Source organism: Leptidea sinapis, chromosome 26 (assembly GCF_905404315.1).
Source record: "Leptidea sinapis chromosome 26, ilLepSina1.1, whole genome shotgun sequence".
Taxonomy (NCBI): Eukaryota; Metazoa; Arthropoda; class Insecta; order Lepidoptera; family Pieridae; genus Leptidea; species Leptidea sinapis.
Genome location: NC_066290.1, coordinates 11,574,197 through 11,595,301, shown reverse-complemented (window position 1 = coordinate 11,595,301; position 21,105 = coordinate 11,574,197). Strand labels below are relative to the sequence as shown.

Sequence of the window (21,105 nt, the reverse complement as noted above, 5' to 3'; positions counted from 1 at the left end):
TTTATAAATTGCATTATAAATATATCTCAAAAAATTTAATAAGTACTCATGACTTCTATTATTATTTACTATATATTAAGTGACAATAGTGACTAACAGATGCTAGATTACTTCTTAAATGTCATAGATGACGAGCACAGACCAAAATTAACGACAAAAAAGAATTTAAGAAATTGCTATTATTGCCATAAATACAATTTGTCCATTGATAGAACTTTGTCATTTAGTAATACAACAACATAAAGAAGTCCAAAAATGAAATTTAAATATTTTGACTCATTACATCTCAATATTTATATTATTTTTTATTGTACTTGTTTATATGCACGTTAACAAATTTGCTAAGAACTGCGACAGTCATAATGTTGACACGAGGAACAAACGAAAACTACTATACTACATAATATTTAAATAAAAATGAAAAATGATATAAATATTATGTTTTTATTGTATTTTGGTTTGAGCTGATCGTCTTGCTACCTAATGCTCTAAATAAACAAAACAAACAAAAAATCAAAACTATCAATGTCAACTGTCAAATAAACCTCTAAGAATTTTAGAACTGAATGGATTTTTGGAGGGAATCTAGAAAGTAGAAGGCGTGTAACTTCATTAATTTGTATAAAATTAAGCCAGAACAATAATAAGTTACAGTTAATAAAATTCAAGATTTATTTAAATAAAAAAAGATGTCCCAAACAACCCTTACAAATTACTTTAATAGTCGAAAAAGGCCAGCTTCTGATGATGTAGTGGCTTCGAAAAACAAAATTCCTCACATTGAAAGAAGTTTACCGACCGAGTCATGCAGAAAAATTCCACCTTTGAAGAAAACTGCGCCAGTCAAACTTAACGATAAGTCTTCATGTGTGAATAATCCGGTATTGAAAAAGCCAGTCGATGGCAGTGTATCTGTATCGTCTAACGACACATTAGAACATAAAGTTGATCAGCCCTTCGTAAAAAAGTCAAGTGCTTCGAATATCATAAAGAACAATAAAGTAGAATCCGCGAGTGTTGCTCGGAAAGAGCTCAGTTTGGGAGATATAAGAAAAAAACTTGCAAATAGTTCTAGGTTAGCAGAGATTAAAGCCTCAATCGAACGAATTTCGAAGGGAATTCAAGAATTAAAGGATAATGACAAAAAAAATCTAAAAGAATTCAAGTCAATTGATGTGGACATACCACAGAGGTAAATATGGTCAAGTTAGTTACCACAACTTTGTGTGCATATATAATTAGTTATCTTATAACTATTTATTTTCAGTCCAAACAAGAGATTTGCACAGTTAATTCAAAATGAGCTTTTGTCACCCAAGAAAAAAGTTGATTTAGCTGCAGACCTTCAAAAATCACTAATATCACCAAGAAAAGTTGTTGTAAGCCCAGCCAAAAGTCCTAGTAAGGTGAGTACTCTTATATTTTGTTCAATTACTGTGAGGTGTGGGTGTGTGTAACTGATTTTTTCAGTCATAAACCATCATGATTAAGTAATTTCAAATGTTTTTTCCTTCATCTGTATAATTTCAGAATGCCAACTGAGGACTTATTTATTATTTATGAGGACTTGGTAATATAACAAATTTAAAATATGATGTTTACTTTATGATTTTTTATTAATAAAATAATCTTCAATTTTAATGGTTTATCGGAATACTTATTTATAAGATTTTCATGAAATTTATTATTGAACATGTGCTAGTAAATATATCATTTATTACAAAAAAACATAATATAGAATTTAATTATTGTTATATTTTATTATATTTTACTTTTTTATTTATCTTCAGATATATTAGAGTCTAAAAAGTTTCATAGTATATTATTATTTAGTAAGTAATTTAAAATTTTTATTTGCAGGTCTCTGCATATAACAAGCATGAAGCGTATGTATCATCTTCTGGTCTACCTCTGCCACAACAGTACAGACACCTTGCGGAACTTTTCAGGGCAGTAGAAACAGTGATAGCTTTACTCTACAATAGAAATGAAAAAGTGACATTTAGCAAACTTAAGCCGTCTGTTCAAGAAATGTTGAAAAGAGTTTTTACAGAAAAACATGTGGCACAAATCAAACATTTGGTGCCAGATTTTTACCATTTCGAGGTACAGAAAATAAAAAGCTTCAGCACATCATCAAACAAGGACTCTTATGAACTGGTTATCTCTCCAAATTTCCCAAATGACATAAAGACTATGAACCCTAGCGTATTATTAGAAAGACGTAGATATTTTTATGAAACTTTGATGCAATTAGTAAAGAAACATCACAGTCTATATCTATCAACTCTTGACCCACCCATGATAATACCAGACCACAAGTTAGTTCGCTGGCATCCAGAATTTGAATTAGAAAAGGTGCCAGAAGTTGAAAGTGCCAAATTACCAGAAGCACCTAACCCTGAGAAAGTTTCATCTGCTCAAGATGTCCTTGCAAAGGCAAGACAGCTTTTAAAATGCAACACCAAGATGGAGCGAGCTTTGGAGAAACTTGCACAAGCAAAATCTAGGGGGTTGACTGAGCAGGAAAAATCTGTGACTGGCTATAAAGATACAAAAACAGTTGGCTTGCAAACAAATGAACCTTCAACTAGTAACATAACATTATTGAATCCAGCTCTTTCGGGATTACCAGCAGCACTGCTTGAGAAAGTCAAATTAAAGCAAGCAGCAAAAGCTCTTGAAGCCATGACAAGATCTTCGGACAAAGAGCAAAAGTATGTTATCTACAGTCGCTTACCAGATCTGGCAAGAACTTTACGAAATATTTTTGTAACTGAGAGAAAGAATGTATTAGCTCTCAACATTATACTCTCTAAATTAGACAACAGCTTCAAGTCCAGTGTATCAGCTAATGATATACAAAGAGATATAAATATATTGACAGAGGCAGTACCTGAGTGGGTGAAAATGCATAATATAAGAAACACATCATATTTAAAGTTAGAAAAGAGTACTGATCTGAAGACTGTTATTTTGAAATTAGAAGCGGAGGCTGCTAAATATAAGCTAGAATAGTTATTTAAGGAAAACAGCGGAAATGACTCGTATTTTAGTACAAAGTGTATTTTAACTTATACCATTGATCATGTTAGTGAAATTCCTTCAATGAAGGTAACATTATTTATAACACAATTTTGACGTGAAATCAACGATTTGAAGTATTGTCTAGTTTTAAGGTATGGATTTTATAAACATACCATCATTAGGAGAGGTACAAACTGGTCCCATTCGTAATCTGTAGAAATTATTATTTCTATTTATAGGCGAGGGTAACACAGTGCATATATTATATCCTATGTTATTATACAAAACATTTTTTACAAGTGGTGAATAAAAGATTTGTAACAATGAAATTTCATAGCATATAGGTCTTACAGTTATTTTGAACAGGTTACATTGACCTTATTAAGTAATTTATGTTTTGTTGATAGTATTATTTATTTTTAGACATTACATTGATGACATAATAGCCTCAATTATCTAACGGCCATTCCTAATATACTATGTACAGATATAGATAAATTACTACCTTCTACTGTCAGTAATTAGCTGTCAATAATCTGAAGCTGCCCCAATATACCCAATAAGTTATTCTTATTGCCTTATATTTGGACGTATGAATTGCAATTTCCATACAAACTTCTATCGCTGGTAAGCTATATGTCGTCTCACTGACAGACAGCGTGTACGGATAAGGTTATTGGGATGGAAAAGTCAACGATACTTATGACTTTTATCTTAAGTAAGAGATCGACTGAATATTGGGAACGGCCGTTAATTTACTTCAAATTAGGAACGTTTTCACTTGAAAAATCTAGATGTTAATTACTACTTAAGTTTTTGTGTGTTTTTTATTAAATATACGATTAAGAGAAAATTTCAAATAAAACATCTTTTGTAAGATTGATTTATTTTTTATTCCTTTATATTTAAGTACTCATATTCATAGACTCCTTTTACGTAATTATTGAAGAACTTTCTGTAGACATCAAGAGGTATTATGTATTGTTTTACAACAGAATCATTTTCCATGCGTTTGATATATTCATTCTGAAAAGTCACAAAATATTTCGATTAAAAATAGTATTCTTTACAAACTCATACACAGTTCAACAGTTCAAGTGTTTGTGTACCAGTTGGAGGCTCCTTTGCACAGGAAGCCGGCTAGATTATGGGTACCACAACGGCGCCTATTTCTGCCGTGAAGCAGTAATATGTAAACATTACTGTGTTTCGGTGTAAAGGACGCTGTATCTAGTAAAATTTTCCGGGCAAATGAGACTTAAGATCTTATGTCTCAAGGTGACGAGCGCAATTGTAGTGCCGCTCAGAATTTTTGGGTTTTTCAAAAATCTTGAGCGGCACTGAAATGTAATGGGTAGGGCGTATCAATTACCATCAGCTGAACATCCTGCTCGTCCCGTCCCTTTCATAAAAAAAATATACTAAGTTTTATAGATATAAAAATATCAGAGTGAATTTTACGATGCGCGCGCACCTGACGTTAGTTCATAGTTGGTCAACTAGTAACATATACTATTATTATCTGCTGAACCAGAACTAATGGATAAAAATATAACAAATTTCAATATGTATTTAAAGATGAAAAAAATATCTTTCTAATTGTATAAAAATAATTTACCTAATGTTATTGAACATGCGATTAGTAATGTTTTCTTTGGTTGTATTTAATACCTTCTTTTATAGGTACAATATTGTTCTTTCAATGCACAAAATAGCATGATGAATTAATTGATTTTTGTTTTGTTACGTGAAAGAAGTACGTACTTATAGCTTATCGCGTGTACAAGAAATTATAGGTACCTACACACACTTTCTTAGTTAAAACTATAGGTAGTGTTGCTGTTTGAGTAATGGCCATCCCAATCAGCTGCTATGATACGCTAATTGGTGGTACGTTTAAGAAAGTTCCTTGAGAAACGCCACACTTCAGGCTGGTGAGGATCCTACTATCTAAGTTTGGCGTGAAGAGTGAAGGTATAGTTCAGCGGCAATAATCCTATCAAACAGCGCACAAACACAATGATGCGATATCTGTACGAAACGCCAAGTGATCTAGTCACAGAGTATGTAGTTATTTGATCCGAAAGCAGAATAAAAAAAAATCTCGAAACAAATTCAAATGCTAGGGAATTACCTAAGTAAAGAAACGGCAGAGGGCAATGAGACCACAAGGGTTTTTTTTTTGTTTAACGCGCAAATTGAAGTCTTTTGGGGCTGAATAATTATTTTATTTTATATTCTATCAACCTTATTTTGATGAATAATTGGAGATTGCTATGCGATAACACTATGTTATCAATCATCAACGTTTGTACATGGGGCTCACTCGAAGATAGGCCACCGGACGAGTTTTATTGTGTATCACATTACTTGCGAACCGAGAAATTTTTGATTAATCATTAATTCTTCCTGAAAATATATTCAAAATGAGACTTAAAGAAAGCATTAATTGGATGTTGTTCTCCCCAAAGAATATAAAACCCATAATCTTCGCTTGACGCGGATGGCCATTTGAGCTTATGAAAATATGAATTACAGATTGAGAACAAAATAATATGTACCAGTTTTGGGTATCGTTTGTTATCAATAGCTATTCTGGCATCAATTTCTACAACTGAAGGTATTCTTTCCAGCCATGGCCAAATCATGTAGTCGATGAAACCGGGTTGGACACCCCCCAAAAACAAGGTTCCTCTCATTGTGAGTTCACTCTCCAGTAATGCTAGAGTGTTGTAATAACCATTAACAACATCTGTAGTTATTGTTTCTGGGCTCCTTAGAATTTTTATTAAAAATGTGTGTATCTGCAACAATAATTCTGATATTAGTACCTTAGTTTTTTTTTAATTTTAACACGTACAATAATATGCAAATATATGGAGGATAAAACTGCCAACAACTTATGATTAAATGAAGAACTTGAGAGAAGAAGCGGCCGGAATTGATTTTATACAAAGATGTGGTCTTTTGTCACGATAAAGATACGTACTTTTGGCAGTAACGAGTGAACTGCCAAACTACTATCGCGTTTTGTGATCATAAGTCCCAAAATTTATACAGCATCAGGACCATGTCACTACCTATAGGACGGCAAAAAGTTATCGAATGATCCACTAGGAGCGACGGTTGCTATTCTCCGTAGTTGAAAACGTTATTATTTTGAATACGAATGTTCGTCTCTAAAAATTGTTCGTTTAACGCGAGTACTACATACATTTAAAACAGTATATACCTACCTATCTACTTTTTGAATAGTAGCTGCACCCGGTATGCGTTGCAATGCCACAAACGAAAAAAAAATCTATACATATAGATTTTTTGAGCCAGGCGCCGTGTGGGTCCGTCCCCAGATCCGTCCCCAGATCACTAATAGGGAACAAACCAAAGACATAAAAGGCATTTATTTTTGAAAATTGATCCCTTTAGAATTCTTTTTGATATCAGTTCATACCTACGCTTATACCGCTTCGGAAACAAATAGCGCTCTGAGACAGAAGAAGCGGCGCAAGAAACATTCCCAGAATTCTTTTTTGCGCTCTTTTTAATAATATAAATATATAGATATTTATTCATATAAAAGAAGATAGATACCGCAAAAATTATTATTTGTACCTACCTATTTATAGCATAGATAAAATAAATAAATAAAGTTGCGACATTTCGATTTTCGATTCGTATAAATCGTTTATATGTACCTATGCCTTGGTTTATGAAAATGATGATGCATTATTGTGTAATTATTATAACGACTCAAATATTTCTTCAATAATAAAAACAAAACGTGTTATAATGTAATTAGGTCTTGTTGTAGTTCTGTTTTTGATTGAGTCCAAGGTCGACTGGTTGCAACTTAGCAATAATTTTCATAATATTATGTTAATCAACTACAGTCTACACGAATAATTACTTAATTGGTCATCGTTATGCTCAGTAAATTAATACTTTTAATTAATACTCTTCTAAGGCAGAGCAAACACTAGAATGAAGACAAAAGATCTTAATAACCAATTAATAAAAGTTCTCGTAGTTTATGACTACATCTTATCTTAATATATATAAATTACGTGTCACGTTGTTTGTCCGTGATGGACTCCTAAACTAATGAACGGATTTTAATGGGGATTATGGATGGAGTGCAGTTTAGTCCAAATTCAGAGATAGGATAGTTTTTATTTCGATTCGGGAGCCATAATTATTTTTATTTTCAATATTTGTTTTGTATGGACATATTTTCTATGAGAGAATTTAGTGATGCACGGTTTGACAGTTCCACTGTGAAACAATTTCATTATAACAAACAGGGAACATTTTTACGAAATAATTCTTGATGTTTTGAAATATTATTGGCAAATTCCTATAAAACAGTATTTTTTTTATTATCTACACAACAACGTCTGTCGTAATATTATAAAACAAAGTCCTCCGCCGCGTCTGTCTGACTGTCCGCCATAAACTCAAAAACTACTGTACCGATTGTCAGGCTGTTTGCACTATTGGATACGAGGGCGACACTGAAAATTTCGGGAATCAAGGAAGTGACACAAAATGTTTTTATTGCTTTTCGAAGTATTCTCAATCATTGAAGCAACCATTCCATTCGGAAGTTGGGGTCTCCAAAATGGCCGTTTTGTAGGCGTCCACAGCTTCTTCAGGTGATGAAAATCTCTGACCACGCAATTTATTCTTTATTTTTGGGAAAGTATGGAAATCATTTGGGCTTAGGTCGGGGCTGTACGGCGGATGGTCTAATAATTCTATGTTTTCTTGCTCTAAAAACTCTTTTGTTATGTGCACGGTGTGAGAACTCGCATTGTCGTGATGGAGGATGATGCGGCAGTTGCAGTTCTCTTTACGGAGTTCAGAAACGACCTGTGGCGAACAAATGCTAGCATACCATTCTGCATTAACCGTTCTTTGTCCCTCAAGAGGAATAGTCGCAACATGGCCAGTTTTGGAGACAAACGTGGCCACCATTTTTTTTGCAACACTCCGTGAACGAACAATTTTTGTTGGCTTTAACTCATTTTCGATCACCCAAACTCGTGACTGGTTTTTTGTTTCGGGTTCGTACGCGTATATCCAGGATTCGTCACCTGATACGATGTTGTATACAGCATTTGAGGATCCTGCGTGGAATCTTTCGAGAGTTCTGACGCATCAAGTAACGCGAGCCGCTCTTTGCTCTTCACAGAGCAAATGCGGTATCCATCGCAAAAACAACTTTTTTACACCTAATTGTTCATGCAAGATTATTTGTATTTGACTCATGCCAATATCTAAAGTTGCCTGAATTTCGCGGTTCCTCAATCAGCTCACGCACAGCATCAACGTTTTCTTTGGTGACTGCAGTTTTTGGAAGACCTTGACGAGGATCATCACTGAGCTTGACACGTCCACGTTAAAATTCAGCAAACCAGTGATAAATTGTGGTTTTGGATGGGGCTTCATCACCAAATGCAGAAATCATCCGGTCAACTCACTGTTTTTGTGTTAAACCACTTCGAAAGTCATAATAAATCATCGCTCTAGAATTTTCTCGAGTCAATTCCATTTTCTCAACAACTAAACAAGTTTCAAAAGACCTTGTGACAAGACCGAGAATCTTTTTTTAAATAAATAAATGGTATTCGATTTTTAAAACCAAGGAGTTTTCAATTAAAAAGATTTTAATATGACAGGAACAGTGGAAATATTCCATTCCCGATACTTTTAGTGCAGCCTATGTAGCGTGATTCTCGAGGAGGTTTTAGTATATAATTTGTTTAGTTTTTGTATACATTGTGTAACATTAACGATATTTGTTGGAGGTGTCGGAAATAGGGAGCTTTGAACTTAAACGCTGTTTAGACCCTTCGAGATATAACAAAATAATGTATGGTGGAATTGTGTATCTTATATAGTTCTACACAAAAATCCGCGGTCGCATATGTCATCGCATAAGGATAACATGCTAAATCCATTTTAATACATTAAAAACTGGCAATTATAAAACGGTAATGTAAAAGCTGTTTACACAAATATGATATTAAACCATTATCAGTTTATCATTATAAAATCATTAATTTCAGATGGCTTTCGACTACATTATTCCCGAATACTTGGGTACATCATTTTTTTTCGATTGAAACAAAATCTGTCGGCTTAGCTAGTATTTTTATAATAACAACTTATTCACACCCTTTATTTACCAAAATACCCCAAATTTACACCCAATTTCTTAATCTGCTTGATATGAATATTAAATAGATTAATAAATTCATTTAAATATTTAGTTTCATAGATTTTGTGAACAACATTTTGAAATTGATTGCAAGTTAAACATTGAATTAACGACATTCGTAGCTAGTAGGACTCACGTATAATCACAATACTACACTGGCCTTCAAAAGTAAGTATCACACTTTTAAAATTGGGATAACGTTTTAAGTTCACAAGATATACTTTCGAAATAAAAAGGACTCCAAAGAGAATTTAATTTTGTACATAAAAACTTTATAGTCGGTAACCTTCTTTTAAGAATTGGCTGAAAAAAAACTTCAAAAACAAAACCATTCCTTTTTCAAAGTGGACGTTTCCGAATTACAATTTTACCATTCACATTTTTCTTTCTGTTTTAAATTTTTTTCTAGATCGATGGGTCTTGTTTTAAAAATTTATGCTAAAAACACATAACATTTATTTATCATGCCTCTTTCAGTTGAAGAATGTGCTAGGATCATGACTTTTCTGGAACTAGGCATCAGTATGCGTCGCACTGCAAGAATGGTGGGTGTGACGATACGAACGGTCCAGAAGGTAAAGCGAAGGTATGAAGAGACTGGACGCCATCTGAGGAGACCTTGTAATGGCAGACCCAGGTGTACCAGTGCCCGAGAAGATCGTCATATTATTTCCACTGTGTTAAGAAATCGCCACCAAAATGCAGTTGAAGTCCAGCAACAGCTACTTCAGACCCGGAGGGACTACATTAGTGACAGTACAGTGAGAAGAAGACTTACTGAAGCAAATTTGAAACCCCGAAGACCAGCGAGTGGCCCAAAACTCGAGAGACAGCATCGAGTAGCGAGACTGCGATACGCCCGTGAACACATGCAGTGGGATGAAGAAGAATTGTCAAGAATTTTGTTTGCAGATGAGTCTCGTTTCTCCCTTTACACTTCTGATGGAAGGCGAAGTGTTTACAGGCGACCTGGTGAGCGATACCTTCAAGCCTGCACCTTAGAAAGAGTCCAATACGGTGGAGGCAGTGTACATGTATGGGCTGGCATATCTTCAGAAGGTTGCACAGAGCTAGTAGCCATAGAAAATGGCACCCTCACTGGGCAAAGATATGCTCAAAAGATTCTCAATGAGTATGCAGGGCCGTATTTAGCAAATATGGGTGACGGATCATGATAATGCCCGGCCACACACGGCTCATATCGTACAAGAGTATATTCAGGAGGTCGGTATCAGCGTAATGGCTTGGCCATAAAGAAGTCCTGATCTCAACCCGATTGAACACGCCTGGGATGAGCTTGGCAGGCTAGTCAGAAATCGCAGACCACCACCTACTACCCTCAGGGCACTAAAGCAGGCCCTGGTAGAAGAATGGGAGAATATTCCCCAACATTGGCTCCGAAACCTAGTGTTCAGTATGCCAAACCGGCTCGAAGCTGTAATCAGAGCTCGAGGAGGCAATACCAGTTATTAAAAATTAAATAACATGTAATACATTTTAGTTGAATTTTTTTACACTAAACTAAAAATGTCTATTTTCATTGTTTTATCTTTTTTAAGTTAAAAATGTTACTAATGTATAATTTTAGTTTCTAGGAATTAAAGCCTATAAAATTTGCAACAAAACGTTTTTAATCATAAATCTCTACCTTCTATAGTTAAGAAAAAAATTTCATTTGAAAAGAGTGATACTTACTTTTGCAGGCCAGTGTATGTTATACCATTGTATTACAGCTATCATAGATAATATCTAATGACAATACGCAATTTTTATTGGTCTCAAACAGTAATTACCACCAACATCGAAATTTTGATTTGTTTTTACTTTTTATTTAAGTACTTTGTATTATGTACTTACGTAGGCATACAGATACCTAAGTAATGCATGTTAGGAGATCTGGTTTAAGTAAGTTAGTAAGTAGGTAGTTGTTTTTTATACTTTCAACTTACCCAGTATGGCAAATGATAAAAGCTAATCACACATACAATAGCACTAGAAATCGCGCGCGCACTAGAAATTTTCAAATCCGATGTTCAGTGTAATAGCCTAAACTCATGGTCGGGATTAGTCCTACAGAACAATGGAATGCGGTATGGTATGTCGTATTGTCCATCTCAATTCTCACATTATTATTATTACCGTCCGGACCGTACCAAGTACGACGCCGGACCAATTAATGCGAGGCGCCCACCGGAGACCGTCCGATGGTCCGGCCGTACCAAATCCGACCATGTGTTTAGGCCCTTATAATGGACGCCTTTGTATGAGGCCGGAGGAGAGGTTAATGGTTAAGTGGAATGGAAGAACAGAAGTTTTCGGCCTTTATTTTGTAGGCACCTGAACTTATATTATTGTGTGTTCAGAATAATCTAAGATACACAAATCGCTAAATAACAATTAAGCTCTGTTCAGAATGAGGCGAATAACGCTCAGGACGGAAGGAAGACGGAAGTCGCTCGCGCCGATTGTGTCAGCTAACTTGTATGGACGTGTTCAAATTGACGCGAGTAGTCGTTCGAATTGAAGCGAAACAAGAGAGGGACGCCCGGCGGGATTGTTTGATCTCACAATGCGTGATGTTTCTCCACTGAAGGACCAAAAATAACACGTGGGAAGTTGCGTCAGTTTGAGAGGCTAAGCTAGCGAGCGAATTACGCTAAAACGCGTCCCGCTTCCCGCGCGTTATTCGCCTCAGTTTGAACAGAGCTTTACTCTAAATATTTTACATACAGCTCCGGTCCGTTCAATTAAGCCTTTATCCTTGGCCTTTTGCACCGGGTCTTTGGGAAGCAAAGGCCGCTGCAGATATGCTTCGTCGACATATTCGGCTGTTATCAGACTCTCAATGAGACATTCGCCGTCCGATATTTCTAAGGCAGGCACTTTTCCTGAAACGAACAGATCGTCAATAACGGCGCCTATTTCTGCCGTGAAGCAGTAATGTGTAAACATTACTGTGTTTCGGTCTGAAGGGGGCGGTAGCTAGTGAAATTACTGGATAAATATGGCTTAACATCTTATGTCACAAAGTAACAAGCGCAATTGTAGTGCCGCTCTGAATTTTTGGGTTTTTCAAGAATCCTGAGCGGCACTGCATTGTAATGGGCAGGGCGTATCAATTACCATAAGCTGAACGTCCAGCTCGTCTCGTCCCTTATTATGATAAAAAAATGATATTCTTAGGCTGTGTGTGGACATAACAAACGATGGCGAAAGGAAGCTTACTTTTCACAGTCGTTTTTTTTATACCTATGTGAACAAAGCCTTATTACACACAGAATTAGGCACAGGCACAGTACATAATTAATAAAAAATTAAACATTTAATTTAATAATTTAATTTTAATCAACAAAATTGTTTTAAATCGTCATTTAATTTTACCACCTCTTATAAACCGAATCAATAAACGCGGGTTATTTTAATACTTACGGTCTCAGATAGTTTATACGTCTAGACAGAGCCTCTCGCTGTTAGGCAACGCACGACAACAGGCCAGTTTTATTATTTTAGCATGCTGTTATAGCTACGTTTTACACTCGCGAGACGCATGACACTTTTAGTGCGCGTTTGCTAAAAATAGTGGTTAACAGTCTGCTGCTATTTTTCGACGCCTTCACAATCTATCTAGACGTATAAATTATCTAAGCTTACGGCTCGTATCTGTTATGGGACCCTGGGAGATGTTTATCATTAGGTGCCTCAAGAAATAACAAGTTATCCATTAAAAAAACCAACACTCCACCAGTGAGAGGCTCCTTGCTAGGATTCTGGCTAGATTATGGGCACAACGACGCCTAGCCTTCTGCTGTGAAGCAGTAATGTGTAAGCATTACTGTGTTTCGGCCTGAAGGGCGCCGTAGGCTCTAGTGAAATTACTGGGCAAATGAGACTTGACATCTTATGTCTCAAGGTGACGAGCGCAGTTTTAGTGCCGCTCAGAATTTTTGGGTTTCTCAATAATCTTGAGCGGCTACATTATAATGTAGTTATGTTAGTTAGCACCGTATTATAACTAACGCGCATGTCATACATTTCAATAAAATACTTTAATGAATTATTTAAACATTATTTATTCAATTCTATCGCATAAATGGGCAGGGTGTATCAATAACCATCAGCTGAACGTCCTGCTCGTCTCGGCTCTTATTTTCAATAAAAAAAACCTCAAGATCTAAAATCATACCTAAAGGACTTTTCTGTGTCAGCCACTCAGGTTTATCAATAAGATTTATGTTGACAACCTCGAAGTCAATATTTTTTGCGATCAAAGCCAAAAGTGTCCTCTGTGCGTATGGACAGTATCGCATATTGTACACGCGAAGCTTTCCATTGAAAGGCGGAAGGGGATCACCTGAAATAATATTCTATTAAGACACTATTATTTTAATTTTGTTGTCTGAAAAAAAAAAATGTAATGACAAGGATTGAGAAAGGAATGCTCAAATGGTTTAGTCACGTGCAGAGAATGAGTGAAAAAATAATTATGTATAAAATTGAATAATAATAAATAAATAATATCAATTATTTCAGGCATAATACCTTAATAAATTTAAAAAAAATTGACGGCTGGTCTATAATTTGTTAATTACAATATTCACATGTAAGTTGTTACCGCTAATCTATAACAATAAAACGACTTGCACCCCTAGTGCTAATATGAGTCTCGTTCCAAGTTCTCCAGAAGGAACTGTCTAGCCGAAATGCCAATGTGCTGAGGAAAGCGTTAGTGATATTTGTAAGTCTACTCAACATGGACGCAGCGCGTTTTCGCATAACCGCAAAGAAATCGTCAACGCGAGCATCCGCAAATTAATTTGGCCTGACTGACTTTGAAAAAGGAGTATTGAATGTAGAGAAAGCGGGTGAGGTTTGTAAGGATAGAAGCAAGTGGCGTTCTGTTGTCTATGCCTACCACGACGGGAAATAGGCGTGTGTGTGTGTGTGTGTGTAATTCTGGTATGGCAAATTATCTAGAACACTTTTATGAACGGATCTTTCCTTACTCTGTTTACATATCCATTGCCACTACAAAGAACAGGACGATATGCGTAATGAATAACAATAGTGGGTCAAATTTGTTTGTTATACGTCATTTATTTATTTATTCATTTGGATCAACAAACAATGATACAATGTGATATGGTACAAATATAATAATTATAGAATTTAAATAGCTGACCGCGCAAACGCTGTATCGCCATATAAATGAATAAAAGTAATTGCAATAAAAATATTTCTGCGGCATAAAAACAATGATATTTAAAAGTATAGATAGGTTACGTAGACAACATTCGGTGTTTGAAAATGATACACTAACGCATACATGAATAATTTACCATTTCAATAGAATACTACATTACGATTACACGTCAAAGAAGGATAGTAAATGCAATTATCGCAAGCGAAAAAGAGATAACTCTAATTTGCTAATTGCTTCGAATTTGTATAGAAAAAATACATTTAATTCATCAGATATGATTTTTTACCGTACACTGTCATTTATGCCTAAATTACGATTCATTCATGAGTTCATGTAGTAAAAGCTATAAAGTAGTAAAACTGCATTGAACTTAGGTAGATAATGTGTCATTGATTTTATAAAAAAAAAAAAATATTTATTATGATATATAGCCACATTGATGATATCAATTATTTATATATAAAATAATTAAAAACATACAGACCAAAACAAAACCGAAAGGTATCTACCTACAGTATTTTACTAACGACGGCTCCCAAAAAGTTTTAAGATTACAATTATTATTTCTTGTATCTTATATTATTTATGAATGTCTTTTTGTTGAGGGCTTATTACAATAAGGTAATGGGAGAAGAAGAAAATGATCCATTGATACTTCTGCAGTTAGCAAGGGATACTGAAAGGGACAGTGTTACTGAAAAAACTCCTACGTAAACAAATAGCACTCACTGTCTACATCCGCTACCTACCCTAAAACTTGTTTTAGTAGTTTGATAGTTCAGCTACCTATATACGCACTTGTTTATTAAAAATTATTACATTTCGTATTACATTCACTGCAACAACGACTTTTTTACATCATTTCCTAAAATATTCTACCGCGATCATCCCGCAACAGACAGCATCAATAATTTGTCATTTCTGTACGTTAATATAGATTATAGGATCGGCTTGGCGGCAATCGGCGTTGTCATGGCGACATATTTATTTTGTTAGATAAATAATGAAATCAAATAAAATGTTTTAATTCATGACTTCTTAACTGTGGTATGTAATTCTATGATTTTTTTTTACTTTCGTAATTAGTGCATCTTCCCATAACACAAGACGGCATTTTAATGTTGTACCTGTATCAAATTGTAAGCAATTCTGTCAACAACACACGCGTGTATCGAGAGAGCGACTACGACCAAATGAACCAACTGACTGAATTTAGGCGAATGATTTTCGGCGCGCTAGTGACATATCTACCTCTTTTAATACTATAATATCATTGCATAAAAATAGGTACGGCCTATTTTCAGACCTACCAAAAATACATATAAATTTACATAAAAATCGATCAAGCCGTTTCGGGGGAGTATGGAAACAAACACTTTGACACAATAATATAATATACACGGTGTCCCACGGCTATGCCACATGGGGGGTAAGTACTTTAAATATTGTAGATGTAACATTTTAAGAAAAAATACTTTATTTAAGTTATATAAACAATATAATATTATTATACAACAATATACCGGAAGACGCAGTGTTGGTATGTTCTGTGTTTAGCGTTCAACAATCTTTAGACATTGCTTATATTTAAACACGAGTCGAAGCTTGTCTAAGGTGTCTCTAACAGATAGCTCATATTCATAACGAAGATTTAGATTATATGATGACAGATAGATGTCAGCTGTCAAAAATTGCGTTCCGTTCCTATAATAAATGTTCCTGTACACTTCAGTTTATGTTGTGCTTAACGACGTTTTAGTTAAACACAACCTAAACACTGTTTTGTTTCGTAATAGAAAAAGATAAACTCCATTTTAGACGTCATTATTGTTAGGTCACTGACGTTGTTATTGTTAGATCACTGTCAACTTAAAACACGTGTCTAAGCCATGTTTAAATTATATTTTTGTAATAACATCGAAATGTCGTGTTATTAAGAGTATATTATCACTGTCATGATTACAACTTTGAATTACGTTGTGACTTCTACAGACAGTAGTGATTGGGGTCTTATCAAATTGCTTAGTAAGTAGTTGCATAATATTATTATCACTGCCACGGGCAGATGATCAACACACTACAAAAAAGTATGGCCTTCGTACAAATGATGTAATGTTTGGTACATTTACTTCCTATTTCACAGTATAAAACATAATACTCTACTAATAAATAACTATGTTATGATTTTCTTCAAATAGCTACTTGAGTGTGAAAATCTGTATAATAAATATCTCCTTCTTAGTGCTTCGAAAGTAAGAAACCGATTTAAGGAAAGAAAACTCGTTAGGGATCTTAACTTATAAAACCTTAAAAGGCATAAAAGGCATTTATTTTCTCAAAATTGATTCCTTTAGAATTCTTTTTTGATGTCATTTCTAATACACTAGAATACTACTACCGCTTCGGAAACAAAATATACAATATTGTACTTTCATTGCTATTGCTATAAAATAATCATAATCCCAGGCTGTCCGATCACTTAGATATTCAGCTGTAGAGTAATAGGATTTACGACAGAGCCATTTTTTTTATAAAACTCTTATTAAAGCAGAGCGGGCACAAAGATCTGTTTTAAAGGTAATGTTTCGTAAACACTTCCGTTTTCCTACTTATTCGCTATACAAAGAGGCTAAGGTTCTTACGGTCAGGCAATTATATATTCAAAAAGCCATAACTTCCTACCATAAAACATTACAGACAAATTTTTTATCCCGAAATAATACTAGACGAAATAAAATCACTCATTATCTTGTAAAAACCAGTTTTGCTCAACGTTTTCCTGCATTTGCCTTTCCTTATTTATTTAGTCAAGTAAATGAGCTCCAAAATATTACTAATTTGTCTAAATATGAATTTAAAAAGACAACTAAGGATATACTGCATTCCCTAGGCTACGACTGTGCCGAAGCCTTGCTTAAAATAAGTAATAACCCACAAGATTTTCCAAAACGCACTCTCACACAAACACATCACACACGCACACTCACACATACTCTGTCAGATCACTACTCAAATCATCTATACTAATATTATAAAGCTGCAGTGTTTGTTTGTTTGTTTGTTTGAACGCGCTAATCTCTGGTACTACTGGTCCGATTTGAATGATTCTTTCAGTGTTGGGTAGTCCATTTATCGAAGAAGGCTATCGGCTGTATATGTTTTTTTTTCAAAATTAGGGATCCGTAATAAAATTGCTATTAGGTGTAAAATCGAAAACCTATTTTTGCGTGCGCTGCAAAAACTATTGACAATAGAACAAAATGATCTACAGGCTATAATATAGGCAATATTTTATTACTTATAAAACTATTGCGTGAATTATAATTTATATGGCAAAACAACGTTTGCCGGGTCAGCTAGTTTATATATATTTTGTACGTGCTTAAACACATAGGTAATGGTTACTTATAACATATTACATTAATTTAAGAAAGGAGTACTTTACTTCTATCAAATATCTTCAGAACTAATTTAAAAATTTAATTTGAAGCTCACTCATGAACCGGTTTTGTAACTTAATTGTAGGTATTTGTATGTTCACTTGTTTTCCGCGATACAGGCTTGCCTAGTGCGGAAAGCGCTGCTAATTTTGTATTTTTATGTATCCATTTTGTCAATAAATATATTTTCTTCTATTTTTCTTTTTCCACATTTAAATTTATTTATAGATAATGCCTGAACAATGGCTGGGACTTTATTATAAAAGTGTATACATTTACCCTTAAAGCTATTATGAAGCCTACTAGAATTAGTTAACAGCAGTCTTTTATTTCTAGTGTTATAATAATGAAAATCACTATTAAAAGTAAAAAGGTGACGATTTTTGTAAACGATATTAAGTTTTCATAAATGTGCGGTTTTCAAGGAGTTTTCTTCCACGTACTACAAAGCTGTGGAATGAACTTCCTTGTGCGGTGGTTCCGGGACGATACGACATTGGTACCTTCAAAAAAGCGCGTACACCTTCCTTAAAGGCCGACAACGCTCCTGTGATTCCTCTGGTGTTGCAAGAGATTGTGGGCGGCGGTGATCACTTAACAACAGGTGACCCGTACGCTCGCTTGTCCTCCTATTGCATAAACAAATGAACTGACAATGAACAGTCATAACATTTATTTCTTTTAATTTTTCTTTGAGAGTCTGTCTATAACCAAGCTGATAAATAGCTTAACTTATAAGACCGGACAGACATGTTAAAGTACCGGTTAAGCAACAAATGTGTTGCAATATTAGACAATTTTGACATGACATCATAACTTTAACTGTTAACCGTAAGAGCGCACTACGTTCGATCAAAGTCCGACCAGTATCCGTGAAAACACGGTCCGAAATAGTTGTTAGAACTATTTCTATGGTAGTTTACGAACTAGATCCGGCTTCCGTCATCCGATTTCTTTCCGTCAAAAGTAGAAATCTAAGTTCTAAGACTACTTCGGACCATGTTTTCACGGATGCGGATCGGACGTAGTGCGAAAGCGCTCTAACCGTCTCCAACCTTCGCCGTCTAAAGATATTGTTGATGTTAAATAACTAAATAGCGACCTGTCAAAAGTTTCAAATAAATATTCGATATTGACTTGATATTTCACTTTTTAACTTTAACTATGCCAAGCAATACGATGGTGCAACACATTCCGCAGTCTATGTTAAAGTAAGCGTTACTGTTAATGTTTACTTTGACTTAAACCTTTACTATAGCAGCTAATATGATGCAACCGAACCTAATTGTGCCAACAAAGAAGTTCGTTTTATTTTTAATTATTTTTCATTTTGTTTTGTTTTTTTAAGTTTTTAAAGCCTCACTTATGGGAGTAATTACATATTTTGAAAACAAAATTTTATGAACGATGCGGGACTCGAAGCCGCGACCTCTCGCGTTCGCGAACTACGAGGAAGGTGAAAAATAAATATGAATTAAAACATTAATTGAATTTTGACAGAAAATATTGGTTTAATTTCAATTTCAGATTTTTTACTGTCAGGTCCTGCTTTGGTTAGGAACTATAAATATTTGAAAATCTTAGTAAGAGTAATTTAGTCTTCCATGCTACGAGTACATAATATATTGCTTTCGTCTTTCTTTTTAAATACTTTGAGGCTCTCATTATGGTACTCTTCCTTTAGTAATGATGTTACAGTAATACGAACTGTGTCAAAATTTCAACTGTTGTGGCTTAACGGCCGGTCTCAGTAACTCAGTTACAGTTAAACGCAGCTATTCAATATAAACGGTTAAGTGAAAACTATCTTTAACTATCGTTACACCTATCTCGGATCATTGGTAGCTTAGGTAATAGGGTTGCCGTCGATTACCAATCAGGTACGACACAGCTAGAGTTGCCAACCCTACTATATAATATACTAGGTACTATATAATATAGTACCTACTGAATAGGTACGTAAACCATGATCATTTTTTTTATGGAATAGGAGGACAAACGAGCGTACGGGTCACCTGGTGTTAAGTGATCACCGCCGCCCACATTCTCTTGCAACACCAGAGGAATCACAAGAGCGTTGCCGGCCTTTAAGGACACCATCCTTTAAAAATAATGAATATTTTTAAAATATCAAGGAATACTTAGATAAAAATAAAAAATTTGAATTTTATTGATACGGTATACATGTTTTCTTTAAAAACTACTATATTTATCTTTTCTTAATTTAAAAACTACTATATTTCAAACTCACAGTAATAAATATAATAGTCTGATCGAAATGTCCAATTCACATTGACTTTGACAGGTTGACAATTTCTATTCGTGCCATCGAGTTTGTGTTTACTGTTTTGGTCACATAGCATTCAACCTTAACCTATTAATTAGAAATATAACTGAGGACTAACTACGAGAAAATCACAACCGGTTTTATACTTACATGTAGGCCGCTCGATTCGAGCCAAGACGTAAATATTCTTAAAGTCTTGTATAATATTATATTTTATTACTAAGGATTGATCATAGTTTACGTACCTACATATTCAGACTTTTTTCATTCTTTACTTCAAAATTACATCAAGACGTTCATTTTTTGAATGTCTAATTCGATGTCGTTTGATAAAAACTTCTTGATAAAATACCTACTTATTGGATTTTATGATGTATTAAAAAGTTCAATTTACATAACCTACTCGGATTTATAGCATTCGATTTAATTCACACTAAAATTAAAATCAATCACAAGAAAAATTATAGGTTACTTACAATACTACACAAAAAAATACAAACTATTCGCTACTTAAATTAATTTATGTAAATATTGATAATTAGGAAATAAACAATTCAGATAACATAAAGATTAGATTTTTAGAATTATTTTTAAATATATTTTGTTTGGCTTACCTTTCCTCAAGTGTTTAGAGTTAAAATTAATGGAATGGGCCACAGGTCTCGCCATTTTTATTGTATTTCGCACAAGCAACACTCGCAAAAGGAGATTAGCGACTGGCGTCCGAATCACAGATGGAGACAAAAGTACGTGCATCTCCAAACTTATATTAATTGTTATTGCTGTTATCACACAGATAATGGCTCCACAAATACGACGATTTAATAAATTGATAAAATTTGTACATCGAAACTCAATACGACTATTTTATTGCTTGTTAGTGTAAATAACGCAACTCTCAATGACTTTTATGTTCACTTCAAATTATTGT

General features: G+C 34.4%; 2 protein-coding genes across 2 annotated transcripts; one reads left to right on the top strand and one right to left on the bottom strand.

The window, feature by feature from the left end:
• Positions 1 to 550: 550 nt before the first annotated feature.
• On the top strand, positions 551 to 3,910 carry LOC126972448 (DNA replication factor Cdt1-like). The gene is made up of 3 exons (XM_050819223.1): positions 551 to 1,192; positions 1,268 to 1,406; positions 1,861 to 3,910. The coding sequence occupies exons 1-3, from the start codon at positions 690 to 692 to the stop codon at positions 3,016 to 3,018; spliced, it is 1,800 nt and encodes a 599-aa protein (XP_050675180.1). The 5' UTR covers positions 551 to 689; the 3' UTR covers positions 3,019 to 3,910.
• On the bottom strand, positions 3,897 to 21,105 carry LOC126972490 (pyrimidodiazepine synthase-like). Its single transcript, XM_050819296.1, has 5 exons — positions 20,789 to 21,105; positions 13,431 to 13,598; positions 11,978 to 12,135; positions 5,589 to 5,831; positions 3,897 to 4,053 (listed from the first exon to the last, which is right to left on the bottom strand). Exons 1-5 carry the CDS (start codon positions 20,928 to 20,930, stop codon positions 3,919 to 3,921), a joined length of 846 nt encoding a protein of 281 aa, XP_050675253.1. The 5' UTR covers positions 20,931 to 21,105; the 3' UTR covers positions 3,897 to 3,918.

Coding starts and splice junctions, on each gene's coding strand:
- LOC126972448 (XM_050819223.1), top strand. CDS start 690: ATGTCCCAAACAACCCTTACAAATTACTTTAATAGTCGAAAAAGGCCA. Junction 1,193..1,267: donor GATGTGGACATACCACAGAG/GTAAATATGGTC, acceptor ATTTATTTTCAG/TCCAAACAAGAGATTTGCAC. Junction 1,407..1,860: donor CAGCCAAAAGTCCTAGTAAG/GTGAGTACTCTT, acceptor TTTTATTTGCAG/GTCTCTGCATATAACAAGCA.
- LOC126972490 (XM_050819296.1), bottom strand. CDS start 20,930: ATGCACGTACTTTTGTCTCCATCTGTGATTCGGACGCCAGTCGCTAAT. Junction 5,832..11,977: donor TAATTGAACGGACCGGAGCT/GTATGTAAAATA, acceptor TTATTGTTGCAG/ATACACACATTTTTAATAAA. Junction 4,054..5,588: donor ACAAACGATACCCAAAACTG/GTACATATTATT, acceptor GTGACTTTTCAG/AATGAATATATCAAACGCAT.